Genomic DNA, 19,011 nt, shown 5'->3' with positions numbered 1-19,011 from the left:
TGTTTTTTTGGATAAGGTTGTGAAGGTATGAAATGATAATGATAGTATTATATGGATATTTTACTGATATGTAATGTATGCTTTAATGTGGAATCCTTGGCTCCAATGGTCAATTGACAATGATCATTTTGTATCTTAGTACTTGGATCTGCTGTCACGTTGAAGGAAGCAGACTTTCCTTTTGAATGTGGCCACTCTTACGTAGTTGCAAAAGAAATGCTGCCCTGAATTCTGGACAGGATATTAGCATTCATGGAGAGAGGTGATAGAGCAGTTGTAGCTAAAAGCTAGCCCAGATTCTGAAGTATGAATCTCACATATTTGTGAGAATCAGGAATATCAGGCCTGAACTTTAAATGTTCACATTTTTTAAAAAAAGGATTGCCAAATGAAAAGATATGGGGATTGTACTGAGGGAGATCTGGGAATGATAATATACTCTAAAGAGATTTTGAATAGAAAAGAATCTTACGCTCTTTTTTTAAGGGACATTGGAATGATTGATAAAGAAGTTATAACTACTGGCCAAAATTAATTGAATCTGTCAGGTCTATGTATGGAAAATTCTAAATTCCATTCAAAAGATTGACAAGAAAGCTCAACTGATTGTGATGAAAAATTGAAGAATGTTTGCATACTATAGAGCTGTGGTGGCACAGTGGTTAGAATGCACCATAAGCTAACTCTGCATTCCCACAGCTGGGAATTTGATCCTGACAGAGCTCAAGGCTGACTCAGCCTTACATCCATCCATCGTCAGTAAAATGAGGACCCAGATTGTTGGGGGCAATATGCTGATTTTGTAAACTGCTTAGAGAGGGCTGTAAAGCACTGTGAAGCAGTATATAAGTCTAAGTGCTATTGCTATATCCTTTAAGATATTTTTTTTGCCACACTGATTTCTGATACATGGAATCTATAACATATGATAGTGCATTTGGCTGTCTGAGAGAAATATTTATGTTTTTGATCTTCTACTAACTTCAACATTTGTCTGAGGGAGTTACATATCATTAAAGAATATGAATAAAAAACTAAAAGAGTTTTGTTGTTATAACATTGTCTTTTTCATTTGCTCTTCTCTTAACTTTGTCCTGCACTTACTTCTGAATTTAGGAACTATTGACCACCAAGCTGTCCACTGACTGAAATGGATCCAGATATACTCCAAATTATATCAGTTATCTGAAGCTTCTTAGTATCTGAATATTATTATTACAGTCATACCTTGGTACTCAACTGCTTTGAAACTCATCAATGCATTTTGATGGGTCAACATACTCAACATATTTCTTTGATGGCTGGACTGAACTTCCATTTATGTTTCTCATCCAATCTCATTCAGAATATATGCTGTCAATATTTTAAGAAATATTACCTTCAGAAATTAGTGCAGGTGATGTCTTTTGGTGTATAGTGTAGCAAAAAGTTCCAGTAAGAATGTCAATCCTCACTAAAGAGTTAGAAAGAAAAGGAAAGGTTAATACCTATGGTGCAGGTTTCATCACTGATAACCATTATGTCATTGTTTTCACATATCTTTTGGTTTCCCAATCATAATTTTTAGACTCATTTCTCTTTTTGTCTTTTTCTACTAAGTTTTAGATAGCTCGTAGCCAAATATCTGCTTATATGTAGTGAATACTCACTGGTTTGCAGATGCATGGAAGTGGTACATACCTAAGTTTTGGGTAAAATTTAGTATAACATAGTAAAATGATTATGATATCAGTAAAGTCATACCCAAAACTGTAGGAAATAGTCCCCTTTAGACATGTTATTGTCATGCCTCCAAACAGCTGCTTTTTAAAAATCACGGTTGATAAGGTAGCTTCCCCCACTCCTTTGGCACAATGTTGTTGATATTGGATAAGAACAGGTGTGAAGAAACTGCTTTAGGTAACCTTTATGATAAAGATGATTTAAAATGTGATGTTTGGTCTGGTTTTAACAAAAGTGGATTCTTTGCCACATGCTTTCTGTAGATTTTATGGCACCCAGAGTAGTCTTAGACTATGACAATCAATTTATTATACAATTTATTTTTATTTTAAGTTTTTATTTACTATGCCTCTCCCTCTAGGGGTGGGGATATAGAATTTAAACTGTCTGGGATTCATTCAGATCAGGTTACTATAAATTTTTATTTCTTTTAATGCCAAAAAATGGGGGGAGGGGTTGATTGCATTGTAATATATATACATTTCTGCCCCCCTGACTATTTCATACAGTGAGGATAGACAGTTTTCCCCTCTGCTTTTTGTTTAATTTAAAGAATTTTAATTTTTTCTAGCTCTGACATTGTAGATGTGTCATGTTCAGGAATAAATGCATTAAAGGGTGGAGATGCCCAAGTGACAAATTACAGGTCAGGTGTTTTGATGGAGAAATGTCTTGATTTAAGTTTGCTGACTAAACCTGCTCTGTTCATTAGGAAAGTAAGGTGTTTACTGCCAGTTATGCTATAGTGTGGCTCTGGAGGATGGTGGATTCATATGCCTTCCTGCTTCAATTGCTTTGCCCAGAAATATAATCGGCTGAACTTTAGGATTGGAGAAAATGGAAAATTATCATCCCTACCAGCTTGGTTGGGGAAATCAGAAGATGGTTACAAAATTGGGATTGATTACATGTTTTGACCCTATCAATCAGTTTCAGAAAGGTTTTGAATTCAGGCAAAATGTTTTCAAGAAGATCCAGAGGCTCTGCTTTTGGCAACGGGCACAGCTCCCTGGGGAAACCTTTGTGAGTTTTGCTTCTGCTTTATGGGAGTTGGCACTACACTGCGACTTTGGACCTTTGCAGGATGAGCTTGTGCGTGACCAGCTAATTGAGAAAGCAAGAGATGGGAGAATTAGGGAGACTCTCTTTACCCAAATAAATTCATTGACTCTGTCCGGAGCCATAGAGCTTGGCTCACAAATGGAAACAGCTTTCAAAGCAGCACCAACTAGAATATCATCAGCAATAGATCAATGGAAGCATCAGATTATCCGCAGTAAAAACTGGAGAATGAAATACTTTCAACATTATGGAATGTTGCAGCAAAGAACAGGAAAAGGAGTGTTGTCACATGGAACTAAATGCTGTCTGGTCAAAAAGACTTTCCACAATTGCCACAACGTAATGCAATTTAGGGCATCGAGCAAATTGGTATGTTTTTAGCAGCATTGATGATGCACATTTGACACGCTAATATTAATTATGTTGTATGGTATTTCATTTTTTTACACATTTGATAAGTCAAAGGAATGTTTATCAAACTTACAAATGACTAAAAACTGGGTAGAGGCAGCTAATACAGAAGCAAAATTCAAAATCGTCATGAGAAATTAGAAGTTAGGTTTAAAACAGTGTGGTATTTAAGAGGAAGAAATGGATATTTTTATTTAAAAAGAGATATTCTATTAAAAATAGAAAGCAAATGTACATGTATTGAAGGATATTTGCATTGGTAATAGTACTTGTGAAAAAGATTAGTATGAATGAACAGTGTGACATGGCTGGTAAAAAGGGAAATGCAATTTTAGGCATTTGCTAATCCATGGGAAGGGGTAGATTTTAACTTGGCCAGGCTCTATTCTGAGTAGTGTGTTTTCTGGTTGTTTTTCATTGCCCCAGAATGAAGAATACGGAAAATGTTCTTAAGCTGAATGAAAGAAAAGCTTCCTAAGAGTAAGAGCAATTTGACGTGGATCTCACTACAGAGAGGTTTCTGTTTCCTAGAGTTGTTTAGGGGGAATCAATAGAACTGTCTGCCTGTGATGCTTTAATTTTAGGAGTGGACCCAATGGCCTAAATGACTTATTTTAACTCTCTGATTCCATAATGCAAATAACATAAAAATGATAAATCCATATATTATATATAAGGAGCCAATATATCGGTTATCATTCTAGGATAGTTTAATAGCATACCCTAAGTTTAAAAACTTCTTATTAACTGCTTCTTCCATCCTTTTTAAAAGCAACATTAATTTGTTTCTGGTTTCCCAGAGCACCACCAACTTTTGATTGATAATGATGTATTCATTTGTTTCTGTTTATTTGTTGTGAACAATTTAGACAAGGAATTCAGCCAAATGATTTTTTTTGTTTTTAAAAATATCCAGATAAATAAATAAATTAATAAAATAGCTAGATAAGATAATAACATACTTTCTAAGAGAAATATGCAGTGGTGGGTTTCAGCTGGTTCTCACCACTTCGCCAGAACCGGTAGCTAATTTTTTGTTGCTTGGGCCCAGAATGGACCTCCGGAAGCGGCATCCACACAGAGAACCGGTTGTTCACATATTTGAATCACACCATTGGAAATATGTAATATTGTCATCCTTCCAAGACTAGGAAACCAAAGTCACAAATGCTAATAGTATTTTTAGCTGACCATTGTCTTCCTCCTGTTCCTCAAGTTTATTCTTTCTGCTCATTGCACTTATACATTCACTATAGAATTCACTTCCACCATTTTGAAGTGTTTTATTGTATTTACCAAAATCTGTATGCTACTTCAGTCAAAGACTCTGGATAGCCTAGAACTGATTAAACCCAAGATTCACAAAAAACAAGACATAATAAGAACAGTAAAACAAACAGGGCTGATATGATTAATATCATTCAAGATTGCAATTCTAGTTAACTCCTAAATATTTGCTGTTTAAAAATTTTCTGAAGTATACTATCATGGCCGTCAGATCAGGAATGATTATAAGAAAGAATATCTCTGTTTGCATATTTCTGTGTTTTGTTTATCATTAAGCAGAACAATTAAACAGAAACAATGTACTTGTCATTTTGGCCAAAGTCTGTCTTATTGTTGTCATATGGGCATAGGATTGCAATGTTATAAATTTTCATTAGCACAAGGGTATTGTTAGGATGTATTAACTATTATACCTCATATTGCTATTCTAACACCATTATTTTTTGCAGTTTATAGTGTTAGATAATTGAATGTTAGATTGAAATTACTATAATTCATCCCTTCTTTTTCTGGGAACTTCAGTGTGAAGTTACTTGGCATGGAGCCATATATCCAGTAAATGTTATGCAGTAGAACTGGTATTTTTGTTTGTTTGTTTGTTTGTTTTTCCATACTACTTCCTGTCAAAGAGCAACTGGGTTTTTGATTGTGACAAAATGTCTTGCTGTGGAAGGTTTCCAAAGATTAGAATTTGTGGAGGCTGCATGACTGAATCATAGACACCTACTTCTTGCTTGCATTAAGAGAGATAAGTTGCAAACAAGTTAACTGCTGGGGAAGAACCTTACTACATCAATCACCTGGGAAGATACTCTTTGTGTACCAGTGAGGGTGCGTCAAGATTGTGCTGGTTCTCTCATTTTTCATATAAGTGTGAATGGCTTTGTGGAAAAGTTAAATCCATATTAATCTGTTCTTTCAGTCTTAGTTGCTAACATTATTTCAGGAAACAGATTGCCTAGAACACTATGAATTTTGCTCCTGCTGAAGTGAATATTTTCTTGTGGCCTTGGTTCTCTCAGAATTCCACAGGGTAATTCTCTAATTACCTAATAACCTAATCTGACAGTGACCTAAGACTCAAGTGGTTTAAGGGCAAAAAATTTTATGATGTTTGCTTATTAAATATTATATCAATCAAATATGAATAATTCAAAAATCTAATTCAGAAATACATTTTAAAAGGGAAAAAATTCTTCTCTACTACTCTATGGGTAGTAGGTATGCACCCCAGTCTTAGGTCCTCTACCAGAGACCTGGGAGTTTTAAGAGTTCTGCACAATATTTTAGCTGTTCCTAACACTGCACTATTCTGGTCAGGGAGTAGTGATGTTGTTCATGGGAGCCACTTTCCTAGATTAGTAATCATAGCCCTGAGTATGCCTACCACTATTGGGACCACTTTGCTCCTACTGTCATTGGGACCACTTTTTATATCCTCTCTAGTTCCTCTTTTAGTCTCTGATACTTCTTCAGCTTTTCATACTCCTCCTTTCTGATGTTGCTGTCACTTGGCATTGCTACATCTATCACTTTCTTTGTCTTCTGTTCCTTGTCTGCTATCATTATGTCAGGTTGATTGGCCAGTACCTTCCTGTCTATCTGGATCTGAAAGTGTCACAGGATTTCAGGCCAATTATTCAAACCAACTTTTGTAGAACCTCCCATCTGAATCTGGAAAGTCTAGCTCATATACTGTGTAGATTTTCCTGTACACAATGTCAATTACTTAGATTGTGCCATTCAGTGTATATACTGTTACTGCCTGGATCATACATCCTACTTTTATGTGTTGATTTGTCTCTGAAACTTCTCTGCATAGCCTACACCTTAGTTCCTGTCTCATGTGGTAGACCTCTGCTTCTATGGAATTGGTGCTTAATGCCTATTCTTATGCTGCTATGATCAGTGTCTCAATGCTGTCTTTTAATCCAGGCCTTTCCAGCCACTGACAGGATTTTCAAATGTCTGCCACCTCAGTTATCTGTCTATGGTATATCCCATGCAGGGCCTTTTTTTGCCATGACACTTCTTCTTCTTGATCTTTTTCCCATGTCTGCTGCTGCCTCAAGCATTTTTCAACATCTTTGAGTGCCATCTTACTGATGTACTCCTGGCTGCTCTAGGTTTCATCCATGACAGTGACTTTGATACTCACTAGAACCTGACCATCCTCTTTCTGGCTAGTGTATAGTCTCTGGGTGTTGAACCTCTGTACAACCTTTGGCCAGCTCACTTCACGAGCAGAGTATCTTATTAATGGCAGTTTAAGAACATGTTGATGGCATGGATCTTGTTTTTCACATTGAGCTGTCTCTCAAGGACTTACCTTATCCTTTGGTGGTATTTGGATGTTATTGTTTTCCTTGTCACTTCATTATGGTTCCTGTGTGACTGTGGGATACTAAGGTATTTGTATCTGGTGTGTCTATCTGCTGTATTGCCTACAGTCCTCTACCCCATCAGTCATAATTCTCTTCTCTATTTTGATTATCATCCGGCCACACTTCTCTAGTCTGAATGACATCCTAAAGTCCTCACTGTAGACTCATGTCAGGTAGATCAGCAAGTTGATGTCTCATTTACTTTTGGTATACAACTTGATGTCATTCATGTGGAAGAAGTGACTGATGGTGACTCCTGAACTTCTAGCCCTATTGTGATTATCTGGCTGAGGGAATTCAAGTCTATGCAGAGCATTAGCAATAACAGTGCATCATGTTGGTATAAGTTGCACTTGATGACTACTTATGTGAGTTGTCTTGAGTTGACTTCCAGTGTTGTCTTCCATAACCCCATTGAAGAAGGGCCTTAACATCCTATGGACGTTGTGTATGTAGCACTGAGTCATAGGCTTTCCTGTCATCAATCTAGGCTGTGCTCAGATTGGTTGGTCCAGACATTGAGTCTTGAGCAACTGCTTTATCGATGAGCAACTGGTGTTTTCTGCCTGTGGTGTTATTCTTTACGCCCTTCTGAGCTGTGCTCATGTATTGGCCATATGGTCCTTTAGCCTAGTTGTTATGATGCTTGATAGGTCTTTCCATGTTGTGGAGAGGCAGATTTTTGGCTGGTTGAATGGCACTGTTTCCTTGTAGGGCTCTTTCATGATCAGCACTATTCTTCCTTGTGCTAGCAGCAGCAGTTTAAGAACATGAAGAGCTGGTTTCTCTGAGCTGCTAGGTGTTCTTTAGCCTGTAGGTATGGATCATGTTTGGACCAGGTGCTATCCAGTTCTTCATGTTCTAGGAGATTTCAGTGGCCTATTCTCAGGTCCTGCAGCCACTTTGCAATGGTGTTATGTGGCATCTGTTTCTTCCATATGTTCTTCCAATACTGTTCACTTTCTTCTGTTGCTGGGCTTTGCTGTTATTATTTTTTTTTTTTTTGTTACTTTACAATTGGATGGTTCTTTTGAGAACAAGCATTTATCTTTTTGGCCTCTGCTTCTCTAATGTACCTCCTTAGCTTGGTAGTCAGTGCTGTGAGTCTTAGTAATAGTAATAGTAGTAAAGTTGGAAGGGACCTTGGAGGTCATCTAGTCCAACCCCCTGCTCGGCAGGGTATCAAACTCACAATGTCACGTGACGTGTCGCGATGTATCATGACTTTTTCCCCATTGCCGGCAATGGGGTGGGCGTGGCTTTGGCATGACGCATCTGGCCCATGGGCCAGCAGTTTGACACCCCTGCTCTAGGGGCTTAGATATAGTCAGGCTCTTATATTTCTTTCAGTAGTTGAGTCTTACCTTTAATCTTCACACCTTCTATAATTCCATCAGCTGATTAACCTCTGTCTGAGTTACTTTGATCTTAGATTTTAACCTCATTTTCCAGGAAGTGTGTGTGTGTGTGTGTGTGTGTGTGTACAATGTAGCTACAACTGAACCATAACTAAGCGTAATTTGTTCTTTAAAAATTGGATCATAAAGATGGAATAAAAGAAAGTTATATAAATTCAGTGTGAATATATTTTGCTTGCATTCTAGTATTGGAAAAGACATATCTTTGACAGAAGACAGACACTATATTTTTCTAGGGCCAAAAACCCCACCAATTATTAATGACCACTACTGTAGTTCTGACTATTTCTATGAACCTATTTGTCATGAATTATCATGTAGTTAAATTACCCCAATGAAATATCAAACAAGCTAAATATATTTCTAATATTAAATAAAGCATCAAGCACCTATACAAAGTTAAAGCACTATACATAAAATGTAGTTTTAAATCTTTTGACAAATACTTAATGAAAAAGCTAACAAATGTAAACATATTTAGAATTGTCCAGTAGAGGGAGCCACTAAACCTTACACATCCACATTTTTGGGAAAAGAGCTGTTATTTAGTTGGAACAGATGACATTTAATCTCAAAAATTCTAATCCAGTTGATTTAGTATGCACTGACTGTCAATACAGTTTGAATACTAACAGAATGCAGTGCAGAAGATTTACCTTCCATGTAATAGAGAATTTATATCATAAACAAACATCTGTAATAAAGATAAATGCTTAAAATAAAGGTAAGGGAAAAATATGAAGAAATATTCTAACCAAAGCACACAGAGCACTCTACTTGTAAATTGCATAGATTACAAAGCCATTGTAAAAATCCGCCAAGTATTAAAGCAGTTTTGAAAATTATTTGGAAGATGTGGTTTAGCTCTTGCACCATACAGTACAATGTCCACAAAATGCCACAATGTGCTCTTATGGGCAATTACAGCATTCTTTCTCAACTTTAGCAACTTAAAGATATTTAAATGTCAACTCTCAAAATTTATTAGTCAACACTGCATTTGATGTATCAAATTATCTCTTCTGTTGCAGTTCTGGGGAGAGCAATGGGAACCACAACTGTTATAAATTAATTTTCTTTATACAAGACTCTATTATTGATTAATTTCTCCTCTTTTTATAGGCCTCAGAGCCAGTTGACAACTGCACAAGTGAAGGAGAGATTGAAGAAGACCAGAATTCTTCAATCCCAGATACTCCAGAGCTGGAGATAAGTGGATCAGGCCAGGAAACAGATGAAGACTATTTTGAAACCCAGTCACATCAAAGTGAATCATTGTCAGATATCAAGACAGAGCCTTATGAAAGTGTGTCAGACTCAGAGTCCATTGCCAGTGATACTAGAGAACCAAATCTTTCTTCAGAAATAGAAGAATCATGGCATAAGCATTCCAAAACAAAAGGAGATAGGTCTCCTCCCAAGTATTTTACAAAAGAATTGGGATTTATTCAGAAGGAAAGTGTGGAATTCCCTTCAGTCTTACATGTAGCAACAAGCAAATGTGCATTGGAGTTATTACTACCAGAATCCAAAACTGAAGACGTCAAAGGAAAGGAGCAGTTGTTACCTTACAGTATTACCTCCACAGGGTCAAAGGCTAATAAAAATGATTTTGTGTTACAGACTGAAGCTTTGTTAAAAGTGGGGACAAAATCTGCAAACAGAGAAGCACACTTCTATACCCATTCAGAGGATCAAATTAAAGGTGCTAGTAGCAAAGAGAGATTGAGCCCAGAAACAGTAACATTGGTTAATCTCAGAACAAACTCTGAAAGCTCTTTGAATTTTTCTGAAACTTGCTGTTCCTGCTCAGAAATAGTTTCCAGAAACAGTTTGCCTAATATTCATTTAGAAACAAATGGAAGTTGGAAAAGGTATAATGAATCTTCCAAAATGAAGTATAAAAGAGATTGTATATTTAATACCGAGTATAGTCAGAAGAATATTTTTGACAGTCAAAAAACTGTAGAAACAAATTTGTGTGGCAGAAAGCAGAAATTCACAGATTTTAAATCTACATTTCTGGTGCCTTCCACAAAGCCAGGAAATTTAGCAATGAAATCATGGCATAGTTCTCCTGGAAATATAAATGGTCAAGATATCAGAAAACATATCAATGATTGCCTTTGCCTGGCAGATAAATTAAGCCAATCATGCTTCACATTGCCCCTAAAAGAATCAGATCATGTTCATATTAAAAAAAACATAGACTGTTCAAAAACATCCTTAAAAGTGGGAAAAGACATTAATATTAAAGGATTATTTCTTAATCCTCATTTGATTTCAAATAAGAATGTACAGAAGCAAACAGAAAACTCCCATGGGACCAACAAATCCCAGCTCTGTGGCCTTACAACAAAAGAAATAGATACATCTGAGTGTCAGTCTTTGATATTGTCCCAGCTGCCAAATTCCTCAGAAAACAATTCTAAAAATAATACTTTTTCAAATATGGGATGTATATCAACACATATAAATGCCAATTTAGTGTTAAAAAAACATCTGAAATCAAAGGATCAGATAGAAATTAAAGGGTTGTTTCCAAATCACATTAGTTCTGAATCTCACATCTGTGATGTTCATGTCTCAGAAAGATACATAGATAAATGCAGTATGGCAAATAAATATGATAATACTTGTGTTGTTCATGCTTCCATGATTAATGCAGATGTAAACAAGGAAAGCAAATGCATTAAAACTCAAAACCTTGAGGCTTTTCTCAGAGCATCTGAAGTGAGAAGCAAACATGGACCAAATATAGGCTGTGAGAAGGCAGTTGAGATTCTGACGTCAAATGGAAAAGATTTTAGAGAACAGGAATCCAGTACATCCAACGTATTAAAATACCCTTTGAATCATCTCAATGATATAGAAAAGAAGGCTTGCAATTGTAGTAATGGTGAAGATGTTGATGTCACTGCTTTTGAAATAGCACTAATACCACATTATATGTGCCAGAAGGAAAAATCAGATAACATTTCTGAGTTAAAAGCTTTATTGATGGAAACTCCTGTTCAAGAACGATTGCAAACAAAGGTTGAAGTTGAGAACTCTTTGATTAAATTTACTGAGATAGTAGACCATGAGAATTCAAACTCTGATCTCATCACCATCATGGATGCCACAAAATCAGAAGAATCTCCAAATGGAAAGTCCAGTTGTACAAATGACACGTTTTCTGTGCAGGTGTTGTCATACAATGAAGATGAATTCCTAGTTAAGGCGGCTCCTGAGGTAAGTTCAAGAAATACACATTGCGAAGCAGATGCAAACATGCTGGACTCGCTGTCTTTGTCAGTCTCTGCAAAATCTACGGAAGCTAGTTTGGTGAACAATACATCCACAACTAATTTACTTTTAGAAAGTACTATGCAAACTTGGAAAGAAGAGGGATGCATAGATATTTTGTCCTTGGACCTGCCTGCAACAAATAGGGGCATATCACTAATAAACCCATGTCAGTTGATGGGTGATTCTGTCTTAGAGACAGTACAAATAACAAACCATCAATCTCAAACTCGTGGCTATACAGCAATGGATGGATCTATGACCACAAATGTAGAACAAGATGCTTGTGTAAATACTGCAAGAAGACAGGAAATGAATAGTGTAAATATATTGTGCCAAGACATTGTTGATGATGAAGGAAATAAAATCAATGCTAAGCAAATTATTGAGGAGGAAGACTCCAAAATCTGTGATATAATACAGGAAATTGCTCTTTCTCCAAAATCAGAATCAGATGAAGTCTTCTCAGCAGAAGATTCAAAGTGCATTAGTAAAAACTATGACATGAATGTGAATCCAGATATCTGTGACACTCCCATGAAAACTGACACCCAAGATAATAGTACCAGTGGCCTAGATAATATCAGCATGGGCAGTGCAAATAGTGAAGAGATGGACAATAATATCATTAATTTTTTGGGTAGTAACAATAGTTTCTATAAGGCAGTGCAGAGAATCAACAAAATGGGTGCCATAGAAAAGTCTGTTAAGTATTCTAAATTCTTAGCTTTCCCCAAGATGGCATCTTTCAGGAAATCTAAGTTAACACCTCCTGACAATCAAGATAACATGAAAACTAAGGAAGTAACAATTGATAGTGATAAAGCAGATGAAGTAGAAGATAATTGGAAAGACCTCAATTCATCCTGTTCTACTTTGCAAAACAAGGATCAATGTCTTGCAGGATATTCAGATGATGATGATTTATTCTTTGAAAGACCTACTGGACTTTTCAATAGAATTAGTCTGAGAAAAGCTTCTAGCTGTGATCGGACACTCTTGGAAAGTTCAGGCACATATTCTTCTTCTCCCATGTTAGCCAGAGTGAAATATGGCGAAGGAACAAATTTAGGATTTGGAGAGAACAACAATAATGAGTTTACTGAGTACCCTGAAGTCCGGAAATCCTCTCCTGACAATGATTTTAAAAGTAACAAAAGCATAGATAGCAAAAAATTCCGGAGCCGATTGGCCTTGGCTCACAGATCCTTTTCAAGTTTTTTTGAATCTAAAACTCTGGAAAAGGAAAATGCTCAACACAGTCCAAAAATTTCATTAAAAAATGAAAAAGAAAAAATGAAAATGCACCAATCTTGGAAAGCTTTTCTGAAAAGCAAAGAGGCAGATAGCCTGAAGCAAAATCCCTGTTCAAATAGGAGCTCTGGAAGCTTTGGTAGAAAAACATTGAAGGAAAAAAAGGAGTATCAAAATGGGCAAGAATTTTTAAAATACAATGTTTCTAATGGCTCATCTACAGCAGGTGGGCATTCCTATTCCTTTGGGCCTGCTGACTTTCTACCTATAGACACCAGGAGGAAGAGGAGAGAGTCATCCTATAGCCCAGATTGCACTGGGAAAGCGAAAATGATGGGGAATGATGGGAATACTTCCTGTGAAGAACTCTGGCTGAAATCTCCAATTACTCCAATTGATCTGCAGTCGTCATTTCCTCAGTTCACTCCTTCTTGCCCCCAGTTGTCAATGTATGAACGTAAAGACATGCCATGCAGGCCTATGAGTCCCAAGCCACAGAGTCCTCGAACTGCTCATCAGCGCATGGGCTTCCATTATCCTGGCAAATTAAGTTCAACTTCATTGATATCTCTTGGAAATATCTCTGTTATTGATGGCGGTTTGGAAGCACCTGAGAGGCCAAAGACATTGAAACCCAGATCTAGTTTCTTGCAGTCCATGCACTCATTAGATAATGACTATTTGAGAGAAGACAGTGGGATAAGCAGCCAGTCACAGATCAGCTTAAATACTACTACTTCAATGAGTGATATAATCAGAGATGAGGTGAGTTGCTCTGCAGGAGATTATGTGTATTGGCACTGAGTCTACTGATAAGGATTTATCTTCATTCTTTTCCTTATGTATCTCAAGTGGAATTCTGGGTTAATTTGGATGTCATGTTCAACGTTATAAACTTCATATTTTGAGGTAACCTTAGAAACTTGCTCACAAGACATATGGCATCAGAAATACTCATTTGTTTAAATTCTCCAGAGAACCTGGAAATAAGATGAGATAATAATTTAAGATTCTGGTTATAAGACTGTTCAGAAAAAATATTTAGAGCTAATTAGTCTATTTTCATATTTCATAAGTATGTGAGGATATGGTATTGTAGTCATAGGTTTGCTTTCAGAAATGACCTCTGAAAAATGGTGCTGAAAGAGTGCTTCTTTTCATTTCTAAACAAATGCAGGTTTTTCATTTTAAATACCTGGGTTAAAATTTAATGATGGTAGTTTTCTCTGTTACTGTCTTTTAATGAGGGGTTAGGTTTTTGGTTTTTTTTACTTTTAGTACAGATGTACCAGGCCACATTATCTGTGCAATTATGCTGCAACCATGCATTCAGATCAAGAGGCACTTTGCAGAATTCAGAGAACGTTCATATCACCTGCTCTCCTATAGAGAAGACAAAGGGATGGCCAAACATTAAACTATTGTCCATTAGTTCTTGAGGAGCAGAAAGGTATTCTGTCATAAATTGTTCTGGAATGATTGCAGAGCCCTAGTCTGCCAATGTAATTAAAGTGGTGCCCAGTACAGTTCTTTCTGTTTAAGTGTAGGAAAAGTTAAGAAAGCGCTTGACTTTACAGCCCCTTCTACCAAGCATTGCCTATAGCACGAAAGTAGCCTCCAATCATTTTTCCTGATGTGTACCCCACAGGCTTCACTGAGTGTAGGAAGTTTTTTTGAATGGTGTGTTTAGCCAGCTGTCAAGGTTTGCCTAATAGATTATGATGTATCAATTAGACTACAAGCACAAGGGAGACTGTTGAAAAGGTTGAAATAAGAGTAAATTGATAGGAAAAAAAGATCTATCCTAAACTAGTGCTGCAAGGGAATGGTAATGAGTCCACCCCTGTCCTCATAGTCAACAAACTAAAAAGTAGCCCATAAATTGTCATGGAGACAGAACAGAGTAGGCAAAATGGTGCTTCCGGAAAGTATTAAAACCAGGAAAAGTATGGCTAACAGTAGCAATGAGAAATCTGTAATATATCCAATGATGACAGAACCAGCAACACACAGCTGGCTCTCTTTTCCATTTAAAACTGACCTTCTGTGTAGCACAGGAATAGCATCTGTCAGAAATGATATTTAAACATAGGTCTAGTATTCTTCCAAAACAGTGCTAAACTCATAGCTATAAGGACCCGTATAAGGCTTTGAAAATTCCTGCACAGACATTATGCAGGCAGACGCTGCCGCAGAAGCCAGATGTCAGTCTTTCTGCAACGAAAACCTCAAAGGCCTCTGGAAAGCAATGCCCACTGACAAGAAAAGAGAGGACCATGTCTGTAGCAGTTTTAAGTGACCAAGTGGATTGATCCCACTCCTGAACATGTCATCAGCCAAATTATTGATGAAGTATGGTCATTATGTTGAGAGAAAAGGAAAAAATATTACTTTAAGACTAGAACAGTTAAAGACAACTTCAGGCCTCTTCTACTGTGGGCTGAAAATGAGACAAATGCCACCATTTCAACTGATGCTAAAAATATAAAGTAAAAATCAATGCTAGCTCTTCAGTGCAAGGGATTGGTTATCTCTATGTTCAAACTTTTTTTTTTTTTGCTTCTCAGAAGGACAATTGCATAGTCTGTACTAGGCTTTCTAGGATCACGACACCAATTTCTTATATTCCTAGAGATTTCTGAAATTATAGCCTCCTATTTCCATATAATGCAGAACTGTGTATATAGATGTTTATATACAGAAGTATATATAGAAGTTTGTTGAACTCCTTTCTATAGAACTTACATCTGTAAATCTAATTTCTGGCTGAAATAATAGAAAGGAAAAAGAAACATAGTTCTTAGGGGAAGGCAGCATTCCAAAATTGGAGAGACATCTAAGTGTACCAAGTAAGTTTAGATATGTGGACAAAAATCTCGGTATTACTAGGGAAGGTAGTGAACTGTCACAGCTAAATAAAATTTTACTGTGCCCTCTGGAGGCAAGGTTTTATATTGCAAGGTGTTCCTTATTATAGGCCCAACAACAGTTATCATACGTAGAGAATGCAAAGGATGCTTAAGAAAATAGCTACCTGAGCTTTGCTAATTGTATATTCTTAGCAGCAGCTTCAGTTTTAAGGAACTCTTGGTCAAAAGTCTTCTGATGCCAGTCCTTCTAGATTGGTTGGTTTACTTGATTAATAGTTAAAATGGCTGTTTAGAATTTTCTATGTATTGTATGAGTAATGCATATGGGAGGGGCATTTGAACTGGGACCGCACCACAAACAGAATATGGCAAGTGAGCCCTGCCATGTGCTGCCCTGCAGCAACTGTTCAAGAGTATCTACACTATGCTGAAATATTTTTCCTCAGTGCTTATCTGAGCATCCATCCAGGCTTTACATGAAGTTAATACAGGTGAGTGCAAATCCAGGTTTCATTTAGATTGCGGCATCCACACTGAATCAATAAAGAGTTTACTTATAGATGATGTTACTTTAAAAAGTGACAAATATAATAAGATATTCCAGGTTTATAATGACTGCTTGCAGTGAGCTGCCCAAAATGGTCAACAAAAAAACATGTTTTAAAGATATTTTCACCTGTTATTTATAAAATAGGAACATTCCCAACAAAGTGAAATTTCATCAGAAAAGAGCTCAGATGAAAAGCATGATCTTCCTTATCGAAAGAAGTTCATTCAGATGCCAGGGTCTTTGGATTCAAGTGTAGAGGACAAGGCCTGGAGCCTTCCTTTCTATATCCAGGAGGGAAAGATAAAAAAGCACATCCAGCAGAAGAGACACAAATACCTGTACAAGTGCTTCAGCTTTGATGATGCATGGATGGAGAGAAATCGAAAAAGGACCTTTGTGAAAGAGGCTCAGACAGACAGAAACAATGAATTAAGTAACTTTCCAGAAGAACAACTCAATGTAAGGAACCAAATATAAGTTGTCTGTTCTCTCTGTTTTCATCTCATCCTTCCCTTTCAATGATTCTGTTAACTTCTGCTTCCTTTGTTTCTAACACAGTATGGCAATTTTGCATTAACTTGACTAACCATAAAAGGAAAGGTTATCTTGACAGATAGGTCTTCTTTATTGCCTCATATAGGATGCATGGCTTCATATGAACATACTTATGATGAGTGGATTGAAAAGTATTTATATTTTAGAATATAATTTATATTTTAAAATTTATATTTTAGAATATAAACTATATAAATGTAACTTTATTAGAAGCAGTATTAAGTATTAAACAACTGCATGGAGAAAACCAAGGACCACACAATATTAATTCATTCTCCCCCACCCCTCGTTATCACAAATGTGTAATTTTAAGACCATTCTTTTCCTTTTAAAATTCTTCATAATGACTTATCTAGCATTTCTGATACCCATAAAACTCTTTTCACTCAGAGAATACTTCCTGCTGTCCTTTAACATTCTCATTTGCTTTCTTTATCCAGATTGTTTAGGTTGAAGGCAAGACTTTTTTAAAAAACAGAAAACCAGGTAATCTTTTTGGAGCTCAGGCTAGTCATTTGTATAAATGTGTTACTACTTTTTTTCCCTGTAGGTTAAAATGAAATCAGTTACTTCTCCAGTGGCCACTAATGCCCTTTCTCTCAAGTTGCACCTCTATTCCCAGAGCACACCTACGGGACTAGATTGCATGGGCTTGAGGCAAAGCATCTCCTTTCCTGGTATGACCACCTTTATTATTTGATAGCTAATAATTCACATTATAATTTGGTTGATTTTGAATTGGTTTAGTTATATCAATTAGCTTTGATGGAAATACATATTCAGCAACACTATCCTTATTTTCTTCAGTGCCTCTTTTGTATGTATATGTGCACATGCTTGTATTGATCTACCTCAGTAGAGATCTTATAGCAGTGGTTCTCAACCTTTTTAATGCCGCGACCCCCAACCAGTCGTAAGTCGAGGACTATTCAACCGGTCGTAAGTCGAGGACTACTCAACTGGTGCAGCACCGTTTGCAGAATGGGACTTTGGGCGGGCTCAGCAGGGCAGAGACAGCCTGGACAATTCCTATTGGCTTTTGAAAGCCAATAGAATTAGACTCTATTCAAGAGAGTCTACTCTATTGGCTTTCAAAAGCCAATAGAATAAAAGGGAGTAGCACAGCTAAGGAAAAGGGGGAAAAAATGGTGGACTGCGTTGTTTGGCGACCCCCATGAAATGGTCATTCTACCCCAAATGGGGTCCCGACCCACAGGTTGAGAACCACTGTTTTATAGTGACATGATTAACTTGTTTATTTCAAAAGACACCACTAGTATTAAGCTCATTAGTGTTGGTACAAAATAAAGTGGAAGGACTATAGGTGGCAGTTGCTAAACTGATGTCTTTTATTATACAGTTTGACTGAATCATGTAGAGTTTGCTTTGTTGCTCCATTTTCTTTGAAAGGGGTCTTGACAACTGTTTTCTAATGTCTTTCATTCCATATATGTAAGTTAAATTGCTTTATAAGTTAAAGATAATGTTCACAAAAATGGTTCCTTTTAATTTAAATGTAATGATGATTTTTGTATTCTGATACTTCTAATTGCTTACTGAAAATTAGAAGCAGAAAAACCAATTAAATGTCTTCAGCAGAGAATAATAATAAGCAGCTTTAAATGAAGGTTAAGAAATCCACTTTTTCCCCAACACAGAGGTGGATCACAAGGATGTCCAAAGATGTTCAAAGATACTACTTGGACATCTATCATAAGTATAACTGTTGCTGATTATATAGTCAGATTGCTTCATCACTGACATTGCTGATGAACTACTTCTAGCTTGCTTGCTTTTTAAACAGGATTGTATTTATTTGAAGTTCTTAGAAACATGTAGGGAATTAATGTGACTGCTGAAGTTTTCTAACTGTTTTTATTAATTACAATTCTCTCAATGTTCTGTTACCATTAGTATGAGGTTGATTATAGTTTAAACAAAAATAATAGAAAAATATTTAATAGGACAAAAATATTGGCCAATGAGAGGTGCCCCAAGTTTAACAAAGCTTTAGATATTTTTCCTGGAAAGGAAACCACATAGTATTTTTTTTTTTTTTAAAAAAAAGTTTTATTAGTTTTTTCTTTTTACAAACAAGTGCTTAAGAAACAACATGATGACAAGGTAATCAATTATCCAAGAGCAAAATCATATAATTCAAATTAAATCATTAAAAACTCACTCTCTATTCCCTCAAATAATATTTTATA

General features: G+C 36.4%; 1 protein-coding gene across 3 annotated transcripts in view; it reads left to right on the top strand.

Annotated features, from left to right (window-relative positions):
• ARHGEF4 (Rho guanine nucleotide exchange factor 4) overlaps positions 1 to 19,011 on the top strand; it is a 138,529-nt gene that overhangs the window by 24,654 nt on the left and 94,864 nt on the right. For all 3 annotated transcript variants that reach the window (XM_039347164.1, XM_039347163.1, XM_039347165.1), the window contains 3 exons: positions 9,407 to 13,591; positions 16,391 to 16,705; positions 17,352 to 17,478. In XM_039347164.1, the coding sequence (XP_039203098.1) occupies positions 9,407 to 13,591; positions 16,391 to 16,705; positions 17,352 to 17,478 (4,627 nt within the window). The remainder of the gene's footprint in view (positions 1 to 9,406; positions 13,592 to 16,390; positions 16,706 to 17,351; positions 17,479 to 19,011) is intronic.

This window comes from Crotalus tigris, unplaced genomic scaffold (assembly GCF_016545835.1).
Source record: "Crotalus tigris isolate CLP2741 ecotype Arizona unplaced genomic scaffold, ASM1654583v1 scf7180000018053.2689490, whole genome shotgun sequence".
NCBI lineage: Eukaryota > Metazoa > Chordata > Lepidosauria > Squamata > Viperidae > Crotalus > Crotalus tigris.
This window is presented reverse-complemented; position numbering and strand designations above follow the sequence as displayed.